The sequence below is a fragment of the Diorhabda sublineata genome, chromosome 2 (assembly GCF_026230105.1).
Source record: "Diorhabda sublineata isolate icDioSubl1.1 chromosome 2, icDioSubl1.1, whole genome shotgun sequence".
NCBI lineage: Eukaryota > Metazoa > Arthropoda > Insecta > Coleoptera > Chrysomelidae > Diorhabda > Diorhabda sublineata.
The window spans coordinates 38,529,698-38,547,605 of NC_079475.1; the positions used below are offsets into that span (position 1 = coordinate 38,529,698).

Consider the following 17,908-nt stretch of genomic DNA (forward strand, 5'->3'; position numbering starts at 1 on the left):
ATTTTTTTTATAAATTCGCCGTAAAATGGAACATTTTGAGACCAAGATCATTAAAATCCATCCATTTTTCGATTTTCTAGAGCCAACCTAACCTAACCTAAATTAACCTAACCTAACCTAACCAAAAAACCAGGTGACCGCGAAAGTGTATAATTACCATAATTTTTTGTAAAGGATTATTTTGCAAAACCGTATTTTTACGATTTAAAACAGTAAAACTATGGAAAATTTTCATTCCGGCTATTTCTACTAATTTTTTTTATAAATTCGCCGTAAAATGGAACATTTTGAGACCAATATCATTAAAATCCATCCATTTTTCGATTTTCTAGAGCCAACCTAACCTAACCTAAATTAACCTAACCTAACCTAACCTAACCTAACCAAAAAACCAGGTGACCGCGAAAGTGTATAATTACCATAATTTTTTCTAACGGATTATTTTGCAAAACCGTATTTTTACGATTTAAAACAGTAAAACTATGGAAAATTTTCATTCCGGCTATTTCTACTAATTTTTTTTATAAATTCGCCGTAAAATGGAACATTTTGAGACCAAGATCATTAAAATCCATCCATTTTTCGATTTTCTAGAGCCAACCTAACCTAACCTAAATTAACCTAACCTAACCTAACCAAAAAACCAGGTGACCGCGAAAGTGTATAATTACCATAATTTTTTGTAAAGGATTATTTTGCAAAACCGTATTTTTACGATTTAAAACAGTAAAACTATGGAAAATTTTCATTCCGGCTATTTCTACTAATTTTTTTTATAAATTCGCCGTAAAATGGAACATTTTGAGACCAAGATCATTAAAATCCATCCATTTTTCGATTTTCTAGAGCCAACCTAACCTAACCTAAATTAACCTAACCTAACCTAACCAAAAAACCAGGTGACCGCGAAAGTGTATAATTACCATAATTTTTTGTAAAGGATTATTTTGCAAAACCGTATTTTTACGATTTAAAACAGTAAAACTATGGAAAATTTTCATTCCGGCTATTTCTACTAATTTTTTTTATAAATCCGCCGTAAAATGGAACATTTTGAGACCAAGATCATTAAAATCCATCCATTTTTCGATTTTCTAGAGCCAACCTAACCTAACCTAAATTAACCTAACCTAACCTAACCAAAAAACCAGGTGACCGCGAAAGTGTATAATTACCATAATTTTTTCTAACGGATTATTTTGCAAAACCGTATTTTTACGATTTAAAACAGTAAAACTATGGAAAATTTTCATTCCGGCTATTTCTACTAATTTTTTTTATAAATTCGCCGTAAAATGGAACATTTTGAGACCAAGATCATTAAAATCCATCCATTTTTCGATTTTCTAGAGCCAACCTAACCTAACCTAAATTAACCTAACCTAACCTAACCAAAAAACCAGGTGACCGCGAAAGTGTATAATTACCATAATTTTTTGTAAAGGATTATTTTGCAAAACCGTATTTTTACGATTTAAAACAGTAAAACTATGGAAAATTTTCATTCCGGCTATTTCTACTAATTTTTTTTATAAATTCGCCGTAAAATGGAACATTTTGAGACCAATATCATTAAAATCCATCCATTTTTCGATTTTCTAGAGCCAACCTAACCTAACCTAAATTAACCTAACCTAACCTAACCAAAAAACCAGGTGACCGCGAAAGTGTATAATTACCATAATTTTTTCTAACGGATTATTTTGCAAAACCGTATTTTTACGATTTAAAACAGTAAAACTATGGAAAATTTTCATTCCGGCTATTTCTACTAATTTTTTTTATAAATTCGCCGTAAAATGGAACATTTTGAGACCAATATCATTAAAATCCATCCATTTTTCGATTTTCTAGAGCCAACCTAACCTAACCTAAATTAACCTAACCTAACCTAACCAAAAAACCAGGTGACCGCGAAAGTGTATAATTACCATAATTTTTTCTAACGGATTATTTTGCAAAACCGTATTTTTACGATTTAAAACAGTAAAACTATGGAAAATTTTCATTCCGGCTATTTCTACTAATTTTTTTTATAAATTCGCCGTAAAATGGAACATTTTGAGACCAATATCATTAAAATCCATCCATTTTTCGATTTTCTAGAGCCAACCTAACCTAACCTAAATTAACCTAACCTAACCTAACCTAACCTAACCAAAAAACCAGGTGACCGCGAAAGTGTATAATTACCATAATTTTTTCTAACGGATTATTTTGCAAAACCGTATTTTTACGATTTAAAACAGTAAAACTATGGAAAATTTTCATTCCGGCTATTTCTACTAATTTTTTTTATAAATTCGCCGTAAAATGGAACATTTTGAGACCAAGATCATTAAAATCCATCCATTTTTCGATTTTCTAGAGCCAACCTAACCTAACCTAAATTAACCTAACCTAACCTAACCAAAAAACCAGGTGACCGCGAAAGTGTATAATTACCATAATTTTTTGTAAAGGATTATTTTGCAAAACCGTATTTTTACGATTTAAAACAGTAAAACTATGGAAAATTTTCATTCCGGCTATTTCTACTAATTTTTTTTATAAATTCGCCGTAAAATGGAACATTTTGAGACCAAGATCATTAAAATCCATCCATTTTTCGATTTTCTAGAGCCAACCTAACCTAACCTAAATTAACCTAACCTAACCTAACCTAACCTAACCAAAAAACCAGGTGACCGCGAAAGTGTATAATTACCATAATTTTTTCTAACGGATTATTTTGCAAAACCGTATTTTTACGATTTAAAACAGTAAAACTATGGAAAATTTTCATTCCGGCTATTTCTACTAATTTTTTTTATAAATTCGCCGTAAAATGGAACATTTTGAGACCAAGATCATTAAAATCCATCCATTTTTCGATTTTCTAGAGCCAACCTAACCTAACCTAAATTAACCTAACCTAACCTAACCTAACCAAAAAACCAGGTGACCGCGAAAGTGTATAATTACCCAAAATAACATAAACTATTGAACCGACTTTTCAAAATTAAGGTTATGTTTAATCACGTGGAAGGTAAGGTATTGATTTCTAGTTTCAGAAAAAAATTCAGTTTTTTAATGCAGTTAAATAACTTAGTTCATCATCTTCAACGTTTAAGAGATACTTTTTTAATATAAGTAGCTAAATTTTCAAAAATAATCAATAGAAAATTATTATATAAATATTTTATTAGGAAGATCCCTAAGAAATAACTAATAAAATGGACGAAATCGTCAATCAAGAAATCATTACATCGAATACCATTGTAATGTAGTTAAAATTTCTCTTGACGTTTTTCTACTCGGTATTCAGTCAAGTGAAAAATAATACGAGTTTTTTTCATGAGAAAATTAAAGAATAACGCCCTAGAAAATCACCGTGAAGTTACTTCGAAATAAATTATTCGAATCTATGTTGTGGGTTTGTTTACACCGAGACTTAAACTGTCCGAAATTCCCAACTTTTTTTCATTGGAACATTCAGTTAAAGTAAGTTTCTTAAGCAGCACTGACATTTCAACAAGAATGTTGTTGATTTGACGTAAGGCTCATCACTGTATAATGCAAAAGAATGCACAATCATTTGCCAATTTAAATCTATTACATGTTTTCCCGCATTTCGCAAGAGTTTGAAGGCATATTACACACTAGTTTAATGTTGGTATTATTTTTTAATACACATTATTACATTTTAGTATTATTGTTAATCATTTTATGTTATGTGGCATGATTTGTCTACAAATTTCGTAACGTAACGTAACTTTTCAAAACAGACACTTGAAATTGAAAGAATTCATCAAAAATTTCAGGTTATATTCTTCAATTCATTTTGCAACTAAATCTGGAACAAAATAACAACGTGGCAACGATGTTATACTATTTTTTTACTAATCGTAAAAATACTGCAACTTCAATGATTAAAATTAGGCTAATACGGTTCTGAAATAAACACTATTGTATAAAAAAAAGCTTTTTTACGGTTAGTTGAATTGTGTCTTTAGATGCACGGATACCATTAAAGATCGTGTACGTTTTTCTGATAGTGTTTAACCTCTAGATCAACATCAGACGTAATTGTTTATTTACAAAAGGTTTGTCAATTGAAATTAGAAATTGATTTTATCTAGACGGGTTTCACTAAGAAATGAGAAACCTTTAAAAGAAACCGATGCTTTTTGTACTCTTCGACAGAGAATTGAGAGTTTCGGGATTCTGGTCGTTGTATTTGAACTGAGTTGTATATTGTAAAAATTATGTTTTATCTCTAGCTGAACACCTGTTGTTTATTCTTATTATTCTGTTTCAGATATCAATTTATGGACAAGATTATGAAGGTACGTACTTAGATTAGTCTTTGATCTATTGTATATCCCGCACTGTTCACCAAACAGGCAGCAACGGTTTTGTAAAGTGAGGTATCTGTCTGGGTATTACGCGGCTTACCTCTTCTGGGTTTAAAAAGCCTGAAAGTAAATTTTTATTTATGGATTGCCTTCGACGGTTTCCTTTGGGTCTATAAAGAAGAAACAAAAGCTATCGGGAGTTTCTTCAGATGGTAGTTCACCGAAAAGTGTCCAGTAAGCATACCAGTAACTCTCCTTTGATCGTCTTTGTTCAGATCATATGGTAGAATAGAAAAAAAATCTTTTCGATTGTTTCAGACTTGGGGTCTTATACCATGTTCGTGATTTCTTCTCGTTTTCCCTCTTCTTTATGACCATGGCTCGATCGACTTGTTCATTATCGTGTACTCCGGTGCGGTCAGGTGTCCACTTAAAAGTAACTTCATTATTTGCTCCAATTGAGTTTAAAGATTTGAAGATTCAAAGAGTCGAGTGATTCCAGGATTACTCTGATATCTATAAGGATGAATATCTTTATATTGCGAGCAGTGCATGTAAGTATAGTGTATGTTTTTGCCTGGAAAATGGGAGGTTCTGAGCGCATTGGGGTAGCGAGCTTGGATCCTGGGCCATATATTTCTGGACCTTTACGTCCATTTTCCGTTTTTGAGCCATTGGTGTAGAATACTGATGAGCCTCGTGCGATCGCAATCTCGGCATTTAACCATTAACGTCGATTTTTCCTCATAATTTCATAGTTTTTTGATAAAGCATAGTTTAGAAGACATTTTGACCATATATCTATGGACATTTAACCATTAACGTCGATTTTTCCTCATAATTTCATAGTTTTTTGATAAAGCATAGTTTAGAAGACATTTTGACCATATATCTATGGACATTTAACCATTAACGTCGATCTTTCCTCATAATTTCATAGTTTTTTATTAAAGCATAGTTTAGAAGACATTTTGACCATATATCAGTGGACTTTTAACCATTAACGTCGAGTTTTCCTCATAATTTCATAGTTTTTTGATAAAGCATAGTTTGGAAGACATTTTGACCATATATCTGTGGACTTTTAACCATTAACGTCGATTTTTCCTCATAATTTCATAGTTTTTTATTAAAGCATAGTTTAGAAGACATTTTGACCATATATCAGTGGACTTTTAACCATTAACGTCGAGTTTTCCTCATAATTTCATAGTTTTTTGATAAAGCATAGTTTGGAAGACATTTTGACCATATATCTGTGGACTTTTAACCATTAACGTCAATTTGTCCACATAATTTCATAGTTTTTTATTAAAGCATAGTTTGGAAGACATTTTAACCATATATCTGTGGACTTTTAACCATTAACGTCGATTTGTCCTCATAATTTCATAGTTTTTTATTAAAGCATAGTTTGGAAGACATTTTGACCATATATCTATGGGCATTTAACCATTAAAGTCGATTTGTCCTCATAATTTCATAGTTTTTTGGTAAAGCATAGTTTAGAAGACATTTTGACCATATATCTATGGACATTTAACCATTAACGTCGATTTTTCCTCATAATTTCATAGTTTTTTATTAAAGCATAGTTTGGAAGACATTTTGACCATATATCTATGGACTTTTAACCATTAACGTCGATTTTTCCTCATAATTTCATAGTTTTTTATTAAAGCATAGTTTGGAAGACATTTTGACCATATATCTATGGACTTTTAACTACTAACGTCGAGTTTTCCTCATAATTTCATAGTTTTTTGATAAAGCATAGTTTGGAAGACATTTTGACCATATATCTGTGGACTTTTAACCATTAACGTCGATTTTTCCTCATAATTTCATAGTTTTTTATTAAAGCATACTTTGGAAGACATTTTGACCATATATCTATGGACATTTAACCATTAACGTCGATTTTTCCTCATAATTTCATAGTTTTTTATTAAAGCATAGTTTAGAAGACATTTTGACCATATATCAGTGGACTTTTAACCATTAACGTCGAGTTTTCCTCATAATTTCATAGTTTTTTGATAAAGCATAGTTTGGAAGACATTTTGACCATATATCTGTGGACTTTTAACCATTAACGTCAATTTGTCCACATAATTTCATAGTTTTTTATTAAAGCATAGTTTGGAAGACATTTTAACCATATATCTGTGGACTTTTAACCATTAACGTCGAGTTTTCCTCATAATTTCATAGTTTTTTGATAAAGCATAGTTTGGAAGACATTTTGACCATATATCTGTGGACTTTTAACCATTAACGTCGATTTTTCCTCATAATTTCATAGTTTTTTATTAAAGCATAGTTTAGAAGACATTTTGACCATATATCAGTGGACTTTTAACCATTAACGTCGAGTTTTCCTCATAATTTCATAGTTTTTTGATAAAGCATAGTTTGGAAGACATTTTGACCATATATCTGTGGACTTTTAACCATTAACGTCAATTTGTCCACATAATTTCATAGTTTTTTATTAAAGCATAGTTTGGAAGACATTTTAACCATATATCTGTGGACTTTTAACCATTAACGTCGATTTGTCCTCATAATTTCATAGTTTTTTATTAAAGCATAGTTTGGAAGACATTTTGACCATATATCTATGGGCATTTAACCATTAAAGTCGATTTGTCCTCATAATTTCATAGTTTTTTGGTAAAGCATAGTTTAGAAGACATTTTGACCATATATCTATGGACATTTAACCATTAACGTCGATTTTTCCTCATAATTTCATAGTTTTTTATTAAAGCATAGTTTGGAAGACATTTTGACCATATATCTATGGACTTTTAACCATTAACGTCGATTTTTCCTCATAATTTCATAGTTTTTTATTAAAGCATAGTTTGGAAGACATTTTGACCATATATCTATGGACTTTTAACTACTAACGTCGAGTTTTCCTCATAATTTCATAGTTTTTTGATAAAGCATAGTTTGGAAGACATTTTGACCATATATCTGTGGACTTTTAACCATTAACGTCGATTTTTCCTCATAATTTCATAGTTTTTTATTAAAGCATAGTTTGGAAGACATTTTGACCATATATCTATGGACATTTAACCATTAACGTCGATTTTTCCTTATAATTTCATAGTTTTTTATTAAAGCATAGTTTAGAAGACATTTTGACCATATATCTGTGGACTTTTAACCATTAACGTCGATTTGTCCTCATAATTTCATAGTTTTTTATTAAAGCATAGTTTGGAAGACATTTTGACCATATATCTATGGGCATTTAACCATTAAAGTCGATTTGTCCTCATAATTTCATAGTTTTTTGGTAAAGCCTAGTTTAGAAGACATTTTGACCATATATCTATGGACATTTAACCATTAACGTCGATTTTTCCTCATAATTTCATAGTTTTTTATTAAAGCATAGTTTGGAAGACATTTTGACCATATATCTATGGACTTTTAACCATTAACGTCGATTTTTCCTCATAATTTCATAGTTTTTTATTAAAGCATAGTTTGGAAGACATTTTGACCATATATCTATGGACTTTTAACTACTAACGTCGAGTTTTCCTCATAATTTCATAGTTTTTTGATAAAGCATAGTTTGGAAGACATTTTGACCATATATCTATGGACATTTAACCATTAACGTCGATTTTTCCTCATAATTTCATAGTTTTTTGATAAAGCATAGTTTAGAAGACATTTTGACCATATATCAGTGGACTTTTAACCATTAACGTCGAGTTTTCCTCATAATTTCATAGTTTTTTGATAAAGCATAGTTTGGAAGACATTTTGACCATATATCTGTGGACTTTTAACCATTAACGTCGATTTTTCCTCATAATTTCATAGTTTTTTATTAAAGCATAGTTTAGAAGACATTTTGACCATATATCAGTGGACTTTTAACCATTAACGTCGAGTTTTCCTCATAATTTCATAGTTTTTTGATAAAGCATAGTTTGGAAGACATTTTGACCATATATCTGTGGACTTTTAACCATTAACGTCAATTTGTCCACATAATTTCATAGTTTTTTATTAAAGCATAGTTTGGAAGACATTTTAACCATATATCTGTGGACTTTTAACCATTAACGTCGATTTGTCCTCATAATTTCATAGTTTTTTATTAAAGCATAGTTTGGAAGACATTTTGACCATATATCTATGGGCATTTAACCATTAAAGTCGATTTGTCCTCATAATTTCATAGTTTTTTGGTAAAGCATAGTTTAGAAGACATTTTGACCATATATCTATGGACATTTAACCATTAACGTCGATTTTTCCTCATAATTTCATAGTTTTTTATTAAAGCATAGTTTGGAAGACATTTTGACCATATATCTATGGACTTTTAACCATTAACGTCGATTTTTCCTCATAATTTCATAGTTTTTTATTAAAGCATAGTTTGGAAGACATTTTGACCATATATCTATGGACTTTTAACTACTAACGTCGAGTTTTCCTCATAATTTCATAGTTTTTTGATAAAGCATAGTTTGGAAGACATTTTGACCATATATCTGTGGACTTTTAACCATTAACGTCGATTTTTCCTCATAATTTCATAGTTTTTTATTAAAGCATAGTTTGGAAGACATTTTGACCATATATCTATGGACATTTAACCATTAACGTCGATTTTTCCTCATAATTTCATAGTTTTTTATTAAAGCATAGTTTAGAAGACATTTTGACCATATATCAGTGGACTTTTAACCATTAACGTCGAGTTTTCCTCATAATTTCATAGTTTTTTGATAAAGCATAGTTTGGAAGACATTTTGACCATATATCTGTGGACTTTTAACCATTAACGTCAATTTGTCCACATAATTTCATAGTTTTTTATTAAAGCATAGTTTGGAAGACATTTTAACCATATATCTGTGGACTTTTAACCATTAACGTCGATTTGTCCTCATAATTTCATAGTTTTTTATTAAAGCATAGTTTGGAAGACATTTTGACCATATATCTATGGGCATTTAACCATTAAAGTCGATTTGTCCTCATAATTTCATAGTTTTTTGGTAAAGCATAGTTTAGAAGACATTTTGACCATATATCTATGGACATTTAACCATTAACGTCGATTTTTCCTCATAATTTCATAGTTTTTTATTAAAGCATAGTTTGGAAGACATTTTGACCATATATCTATGGACTTTTAACCATTAACGTCGATTTTTCCTCATAATTTCATAGTTTTTTATTAAAGCATAGTTTGGAAGACATTTTGACCATATATCTATGGACTTTTAACTACTAACGTCGAGTTTTCCTCATAATTTCATAGTTTTTTGATAAAGCATAGTTTGGAAGACATTTTGACCATATATCTGTGGACTTTTAACCATTAACGTCGATTTTTCCTCATAATTTCATAGTTTTTTATTAAAGCATAGTTTGGAAGACATTTTGACCATATATCTATGGACATTTAACCATTAACGTCGATTTTTCCTCATAATTTCATAGTTTTTTATTAAAGCATAGTTTAGAAGACATTTTGACCATATATCAGTGGACTTTTAACCATTAACGTCGAGTTTTCCTCATAATTTCATAGTTTTTTGATAAAGCATAGTTTGGAAGACATTTTGACCATATATCTGTGGACTTTTAACCATTAACGTCAATTTGTCCACATAATTTCATAGTTTTTTATTAAAGCATAGTTTGGAAGACATTTTGACGATATATCTGTGGACTTTTAACCATTAACGTCGATTTGTCCTCATAATTTCATAGTTTTTTATTAAAGCATAGTTTGGAAGACATTTTGACCATATATCTGTGGACTTTTAACCATTAACGTCGATTTGTCCTCATAATTTCATAGTTTTTTATTAAAGCATAGTTTGGAAGACAATTTGACCATATATCTATGGACTTTTAACCATTAACGTCGATTTGTCCTCATAATATCATAGTTTTTTATTAAAGCATAGTTTGGAAGACATTTTGACCATATATCTGTGGACTTTTAACCATTAACGTCGATTTGTCCTCATAATTTCATTGTTTTTTATTAAAGCATAGTTTGGAAGACATTTTGACCATATATCTATGGACTTTTAACCATTAACGTCGATTTGTCCTCATAATTTCATAGTTTTTTATTAAAGCATAGTTTGGAAGACATTTTGACCATATATCTGTGGACTTTTAACCATTAACGTCGATTTGTCCTCATAATTTCATAGTTTTTTATTAAAGCATAGTTTGGAAGACATTTTGACCATATATCTATGGACTTTTAACCATTAACGTCGATTTTTCCTCATAATTTCATAGTTTTTTATTAAAGCATAGTTTAGAAGACATTTTGACCATATATCAGTGGACTTTTAACCATTAACGTCGAGTTTTCCTCATAATTTCATAGTTTTTTGATAAAGCATAGTTTGGAAGACATTTTGACCATATATCTGTGGACTTTTAACCATTAACGTCAATTTGTCCACATAATTTCATAGTTTTTTATTAAAGCATAGTTTGGAAGACATTTTGACCATATATCTGTGGACTTTTAACCATTAACGTCGATTTGTCCTCATAATTTCATAGTTTTTTATTAAAGCATAGTTTGGAAGACATTTTGACCATATATCTGTGGACTTTTAACCATTAACGTCGATTTGTCCTCATAATTTCATAGTTTTTTATTAAAGCATAGTTTGGAAGACAATTTGACCATATATCTATGGACTTTTAACCATTAACGTCGATTTGTCCTCATAATATCATAGTTTTTTATTAAAGCATAGTTTGGAAGACATTTTGACCATATATCTGTGGACTTTTAACCATTAACGTCGATTTGTCCTCATAATTTCATAGTTTTTTATTAAAGCATAGTTTGGAAGACATTTTGACCATATATCTATGGACTTTTAACCATTAACGTCGATTTGTCCTCATAATTTCATAGTTTTTTATTAAAGCATAGTTTGGAAGACATTTTGACCATATAACTATGGACTTTTAACCATTATCGTCGATTTTTCCTCATAATTTCATAGTTTTTTGATAAAGCATAGTTTGTAAGACATTTTGACCATATATCTATGGACTTTTAACTACTAACGTCGAGTTTTCCTCATAATTTCATAGTTTTTGATAAAGCATAGTTTGGAAGACATTTTAACCATATATCTGTGGACATTTAACCATTAAAGTCGATTTGTCCTCATAATTTCATAGTTTTTTGATAAAGCATAGTTTGGAAGACATTTTGACCATATATCTATGGACATTTAACCACTAACGTCGAGTTTTCCTCATAATTTCATAGTTTTTGATAAAGCATAGTTTGGAAGACATTTTGACCATATATCTATGGGCATTTAACCATTAAAGTCGATTTGTCCTCATAATTTCATAGTTTTTTGATAAAGCATAGTTTGCAACTCTATAGACATTTCTTTAGAACGCTAAGGTGCCCAATCAAGTCACCGGGCTCCATGTTCTGTACTGCTTTTATTGTCCACTTTAATGCTCAATTTTCTATGAGGGTCTTCAAAGGGGGCAAGTCTAAAATGACTTGTAGTGCTGCCGTGGGACATACCCGTGTCGTATCTATTACAAAATTTGACATAAAATACATTAGATACAGCTAGATATTCCATTCCAGTTCATAAGCACGATTTTTAAGTTTCACTTTTACAAATTACTTAAATTTAGGTAAGTACTTACTACCGGCAATTATTTCGAGAAATAACCTAAAGTATGTGTGAGTTTGATGTATATTGCGTGTTGTCGTGACCTACATCCGTTGAAGCAGCCGTTATAATTGAGCATAAACCTCAATAAAAAGTATACCAGGTGTGAGAAAATTACTTTTGATAATAAGAAAAAAACTATGTTTCAGGAATTAATATCGACTTAAGTTCATTATGTATGGTGAATAATGAATATGCAGAGTGAGTCATAACAAAGTTATGAAATGAAGAATATACAGAAGCTGTATAATTTGAAAATAATTGATTTTTGTCTAAATAATTATTCTATTCAAAATATATATAAAAATTTAAACTTATATTGATCCACAGCTAAACTGTTTGAAATCTAAATGAAGAAATTACCATTTTATGACCATTGCAGCATTGCCAAATGAATTTTTTTCTCCCACATCGTGCTTATAACCAAAATTTCTTTTCAAATTAGATTTTTTGTTGCAGTTAGCGAAATCCAGTGTACGTTCGCGATAGGTAATAATGCGGGATCTAGAGATTCGATTATAGCAAAACTGCGAAAACCCGAAGGATTCAAAGGACACCCGTTGTTCGCCGATGATCGAGGAGTTGATGCGGAAACTGATCCATCTTGTCAGATAAGACAGGATCCCAGCGATACGACGTCGCTCAAATATATTTTGAAAATTTTTGATTTCAGTCGATGTGGAGTTCTAAAGAGAAACGTAAGTGAATTATTCAGAATGTACGATATTTTTTATGATAGTGTTGTTACTGGTATAAGTCTACGTCTTGAGGCGATTGTTATATACAGGGTTTGTCCGGAAAGTAATAGGAGTGAGTCGATTTAAAAAAATTTATTGAGCCAATCGTTACAATTCTTTAAAAACTTTCAAAATAGGCTCTTTCTGTGTCGATGCAGCGCTGCCAGCGCGATTTCCAAGCATTGAAGGCGTCACGGAAGGCATTCTCCGGAATAGCCTTGAGAGCCGCGGTGCATGCTGCTTGGATCCCCTCTGTCGTCTCGAAATGCTTGCCTTTCATCGGCCTTTTCAGGCGAGGAAACAAAAAAAAGTCCAGGGTGCCACATCTGGGCTGTAGGGCGGCTGCGGAAGCGTTGGAATGCCGGCCTTAGTCAGGTAGCTGTTCACAAGAAAGGCGGTGTGAGCCGGGGCGTTGTCGTGGTGCAACTTCCAGTCTGCTGCGATGTCTTGTCGGACCCGATTGACCCTTCTTTTGAGTCTCTTGAGCACTTCCACGTAAAACTTGGCGTTGACGGTTTGTCCAGGAGGAACAAATTCATGGTGGACGATGCCTTTGATGTCAAAAAAGACAATTAGCATCTTTTCACTTTGGATTTGCTCATTCTTCCCTTTTTTGGGCGAGGAGACGCCGGTGTATGCCACTCGGAAGATTGCCTCTTTGTCTCGGGATCATACTCAAGGAATCCATGACTTGTCACCTGTGATTACGTTATTCAAAAATTGGGGGTCACTTTCACACGTGTTCTAATTTTCTTGGCACACTTCCACTCGCCGCAATTTCTGGTCGTCAGTGAGCACTTTTGGGACCATCTTCGCGCACACCTTGCGCATGTTCAAATGCTCCATCACAATGTCATGAACCACAGATTTTGATAAATTTAACATCTGGGCAATCAAACGAATACTTAGTCGACGGTCTGTGTTCGAAACTTTGCGCACACGAGTCACATTGTCGGTGTTTGTCGAAGTCGAAGGTCTTCCAGCACGGTCTTCATCGGCGACCTCTTCCCGGCCCTCCAAAAAGGCCTGGTGCCACCGAAACACACCACTTCTTGCTAAAGCAACATCTGGGTAAGCCTGCTTGATCATATCAAACGTCTCTGTCGCAGATTTACCGAGTTTCGGCTTGTACAACTCACAGAAACACGTAGCGCGAAAATGCCTGTCCTGACTCTCCAGGTGCTCGGAGACAACTGACCGGCCGCTCGTTTGTTAGCTAGGAACGCCCTCTACCGAATCCAGTCGATGCGCGCACGCTCTGAAGTACAATCGCGGCGGAAGAAAATCAGTCCTATTACTTTCCGGACAAACCCTGTAGACGGTCGTACTTTCCATCAACCACCGCGATTAATTTTGAAATTTGAATAAACTCTCCACAGTTTCTTATGTCGATGGTCATATTGGCGCTCCAAACGCGGCATTCGACATTGTCAACAGCATTGAACACGTTTCATTCAGTTTGTGCAAGTTTGCATGCAAGTGCTTGCAAAATTATGGATCGAAGTAAGCAGTACTCGATTGGATGGATACTATATTTTCTTTTCCTCCGCTTTTTCCGTAAATACCTCAAGACAATAATTAAATTATCCGGTTTGATCTGTACTGAGGTCACGCTTGAACGCGACCACGTGTAAAGAATTTACATTACAGCGATCTGATGGCTTAATATGAAATAAATCAGATCATTTGCAAAAGGAAAACTAAGTTTAATACATAGTATGGACTAGAATCACAGAATTACAGAATACCATGAGTTGTAGTTCGAATATTGAGGCTTTCTTTGTGTATGATCAAGATTATTTATGATACTAGATGTTTATAATAAATTTTCTTTTAAAACGAATTGAAGCAATTGATTTTCAACGGTAATTTTATGCTTTCGCGGTCCCCTCGTTTTTTTTGGCTCTAGAAAATCGAAAAATCATTCGATTTCTATGAATTTTTTTTAAAAATATTCGTTTTTGCGCTGGATTTACGAAAAAAATTGGAGGAATAAAAAAAATTGGTTTCAGGGTTTTAAATGTTCATGTTCATTCACGTATAATTGTTGATAACTTTTTTCCAAATAATCAAACGAAGTTGTTATTTTTTTTTTCATAATCTACATGAAAAAATGAACAAATTGAAACAAAATGTATACAAAAATGTTGATTTATCATGTTTTTACGATTAAAAATAACAATTTGTATTAAAATTGACCTTTTCTCACATATAATCGTTTTTTATTAAGTAATCATTAAAGTTATATAGACAAAAACATTCTTAAAATCACTTATGGTAATCAAGTGTACAACATTAAAAGTTAAATTTGAAAAATTGGAAATTTTTACCATTAAAAAATGGTATGTTACTAGGGTTGACTGTTAGAGACTAAAAATGAATAAACAAACATTCCTCAATATTTTTTTTTTCCAAAATGTTCGTTTTTTTTGTTTATAATAACAAACAAAATACATGAGCTGGGTTTATAAAAAACTTATGAACGATTTTATGCGAAGAAATGCGTTTATGATCACATTTAAAGTCATAAAACAATATGAAATCTCCAGGTGAGATATTTCCCATATTTTTTTCATAAATCCGCCGTGAAAACGATTTTCTATAACAAAAAAACGAGGGGACTGCGAAAGTATAAAATTATCCGTTCAAATGACGTATTGAAAAATTTATATATACGATAATAATAATAATTCTGATTCAAAAATAAACAACAAATAAATCTAATGATACTATGAATGGAAATATTATTTTAAAACATATGTCATCCTACATAAACGTTATGTGAAAAATCAAACTTGTTAATCTCACTTTTGAAGTACATAACTGTTTATGTCAAAGAACTGTTAAAGATGAACTGACACAAATATGTGGCATTTGAGTTGTACTACAAAACTATACATGTGTAATGAAAATATAATCTTTGATATAGTATAATTTGATAGTCATTTTTATTAATGAACATTTTTAAAAGTGCTTGGCAACATTGTAAATATCAAAGTTCAAATCTGCATGTCTTAAAATTAAAACGCGTCTGTCTCGTCTTCAGTGATGACTTCATAAATGATTCCAAACAAAAACAAACTTTGTTTATAGTTGGATTCTTTCATAGTCCGGTAAAATTTGTCTTAAAAATAGTATCTAGAAAACTACCAACAGTTGCTAATTTTTCAATGTGAAAGTTTATGAAAATCGTTTTTTTTTTCTAACCAAACTGTCAGTTTTATCATAAAATTATTCGATATAAAAGTTGTATATCCATTTCCTAATTAGAACATTCAGAAAATTTAACGATCTACAATTTTAATCCCACCTAATTTTATAATACTTCACTATTTGACTTAAAAACGCAAACAACTCATATTCCTTCTCACATTTTACTTATAATTTGTACTATTTTTTAACTTATTAAAAGTTTTGTAGCATGTATAATTTGTATGGACTATAAATTGGATTTTACCGGACTATAAGAGAATTCTATAACTTGCATACTAAAGCGACACATTATGTTTATAATAAACATAATAATAGAGTATCTAATACTTGATTCTAGACATAAATAAATTCAGAAAACTTCATTTGTGTATTATATATAAAACTACTAGATCACATCTAGTACAAAAAAACCTAAAAAAAGTGAAAAGACAATAACCACTAGGTGATTCCGGAAAGATACGCAAGATCTAGTAGTTTTTGATCACCCCTCGTAAATTGGATGACAATTTTTCATTTCTAAGTAGTGCGAAAAACACCTACAACTTATTTAACATGATCTAAACTATTAGTAATAAACTATTTCGAGTATTTAACAAAATTTCATCTATTAATATTCTTTCAGGGATTTGTTCACGTCCGCGTATGGTTTCCACAATTTCCAGGGGTCGTTATGCAATCAGATCAAGAGTTGATAATAATGTGCAAACCACCCGAACCGACTGTAATAGAAAATAAGGCAGCGGGTTTTGCAGGAAGTTTGTAAGTCTATCTTATCATACCTACGATTATAATTATTTTAATATTTGTTCTATATAAACCTAAAATTAATTACTGCGAGATAAAATACTAATGAGCTAAGTATATGTCAAACAATCTTATGGTTTCTATGTGAAACAAAATCACTATAAAATCGCTAAAATACAACTCATCTTAAAAACATAGTCAGTCCATGTTTGTTACCGAATGCATTGAATTTGTTAGTTACAACCTCGCTCGCAAAAGGTAACGCAAAACAAATTTATGTATCCTGTAATTCCTGTACCCCAGCGTTTGTGTTTATTTAATATAGAGCCTGTATTTTTACAAATTCAGTTCTAAACTTTCACACTGCATATTAAAATGTACTTTAAATTTCTAATAAAAAATGCTCATTTAAAAATTCCAAATGGGCAATATTTATTAAATTTAACAAAGCTTCTCATGAAGTAAGAAACTGCTGATTGTGATAAGTAAATGCATACAAAAATTCATAAAATGGATTTCCTCTACAAATGTATTTATTCCTTAAAAATAATTAAAGTATTCATTTGGATCAGTGTATTATAAAATAAAATAAGGATTTATGTTCCTTCATGCATCATTTTTATTTTCTCAATAAACATACATAGGAGCTTGAGCTATGGAAATTCTAATATGAAAGTTATTCTAAAAATAATGAATTATAACAATGCGCTACCCAGAGCGTATTCGACAACCACTTAATGAAGTAACCTGTAGCAATGTTTTTAATTTGCTGTATACCCGATTGCCGAATTGTTTTGAGGTACAATGTTGAAGTGAGAAGAAGTAGTAGTTTAACTTTAACAAATAAACCTAATGTAAAATAGTAAGCTCAGAATTAAACAACGAAAATTTCAAATAACCATGGAATGACTAAAGTATAAGTTATACTACCAATCAGTATAAATTTAACCTAAAAGCACGTAAGTCTTGAATATATCAGTACTGCTCTCTGAATAATGCAAATTTCGTCTATTGTAGTTCCTTAATTCTGAATTTTTTACGACTGAGATCTTATAATTTTTTTAAAATTTGTTCCACCAATAAATACAAAACTTTTCAAAACTTCATGTGCCACCAAATTTGACAACTGCTATTAACCTTT

The 17,908-nt window shown here is 31.2% G+C and overlaps 1 protein-coding gene across 1 annotated transcript in view; it reads left to right on the plus strand.

Annotated features, from left to right (window-relative positions):
- The window catches only part of LOC130453372 (uncharacterized), a 36,990-nt gene that overhangs the window by 12,877 nt on the left and 6,205 nt on the right, over positions 1-17,908 (plus strand). Inside the window, exons 2-4 of the mRNA XM_056793079.1 lie at positions 4,301-4,328; positions 12,533-12,771; positions 16,646-16,782. Coding sequence (XP_056649057.1) covers positions 4,301-4,328; positions 12,533-12,771; positions 16,646-16,782 — 404 coding nt within the window. The remainder of the gene's footprint in view (positions 1-4,300; positions 4,329-12,532; positions 12,772-16,645; positions 16,783-17,908) is intronic.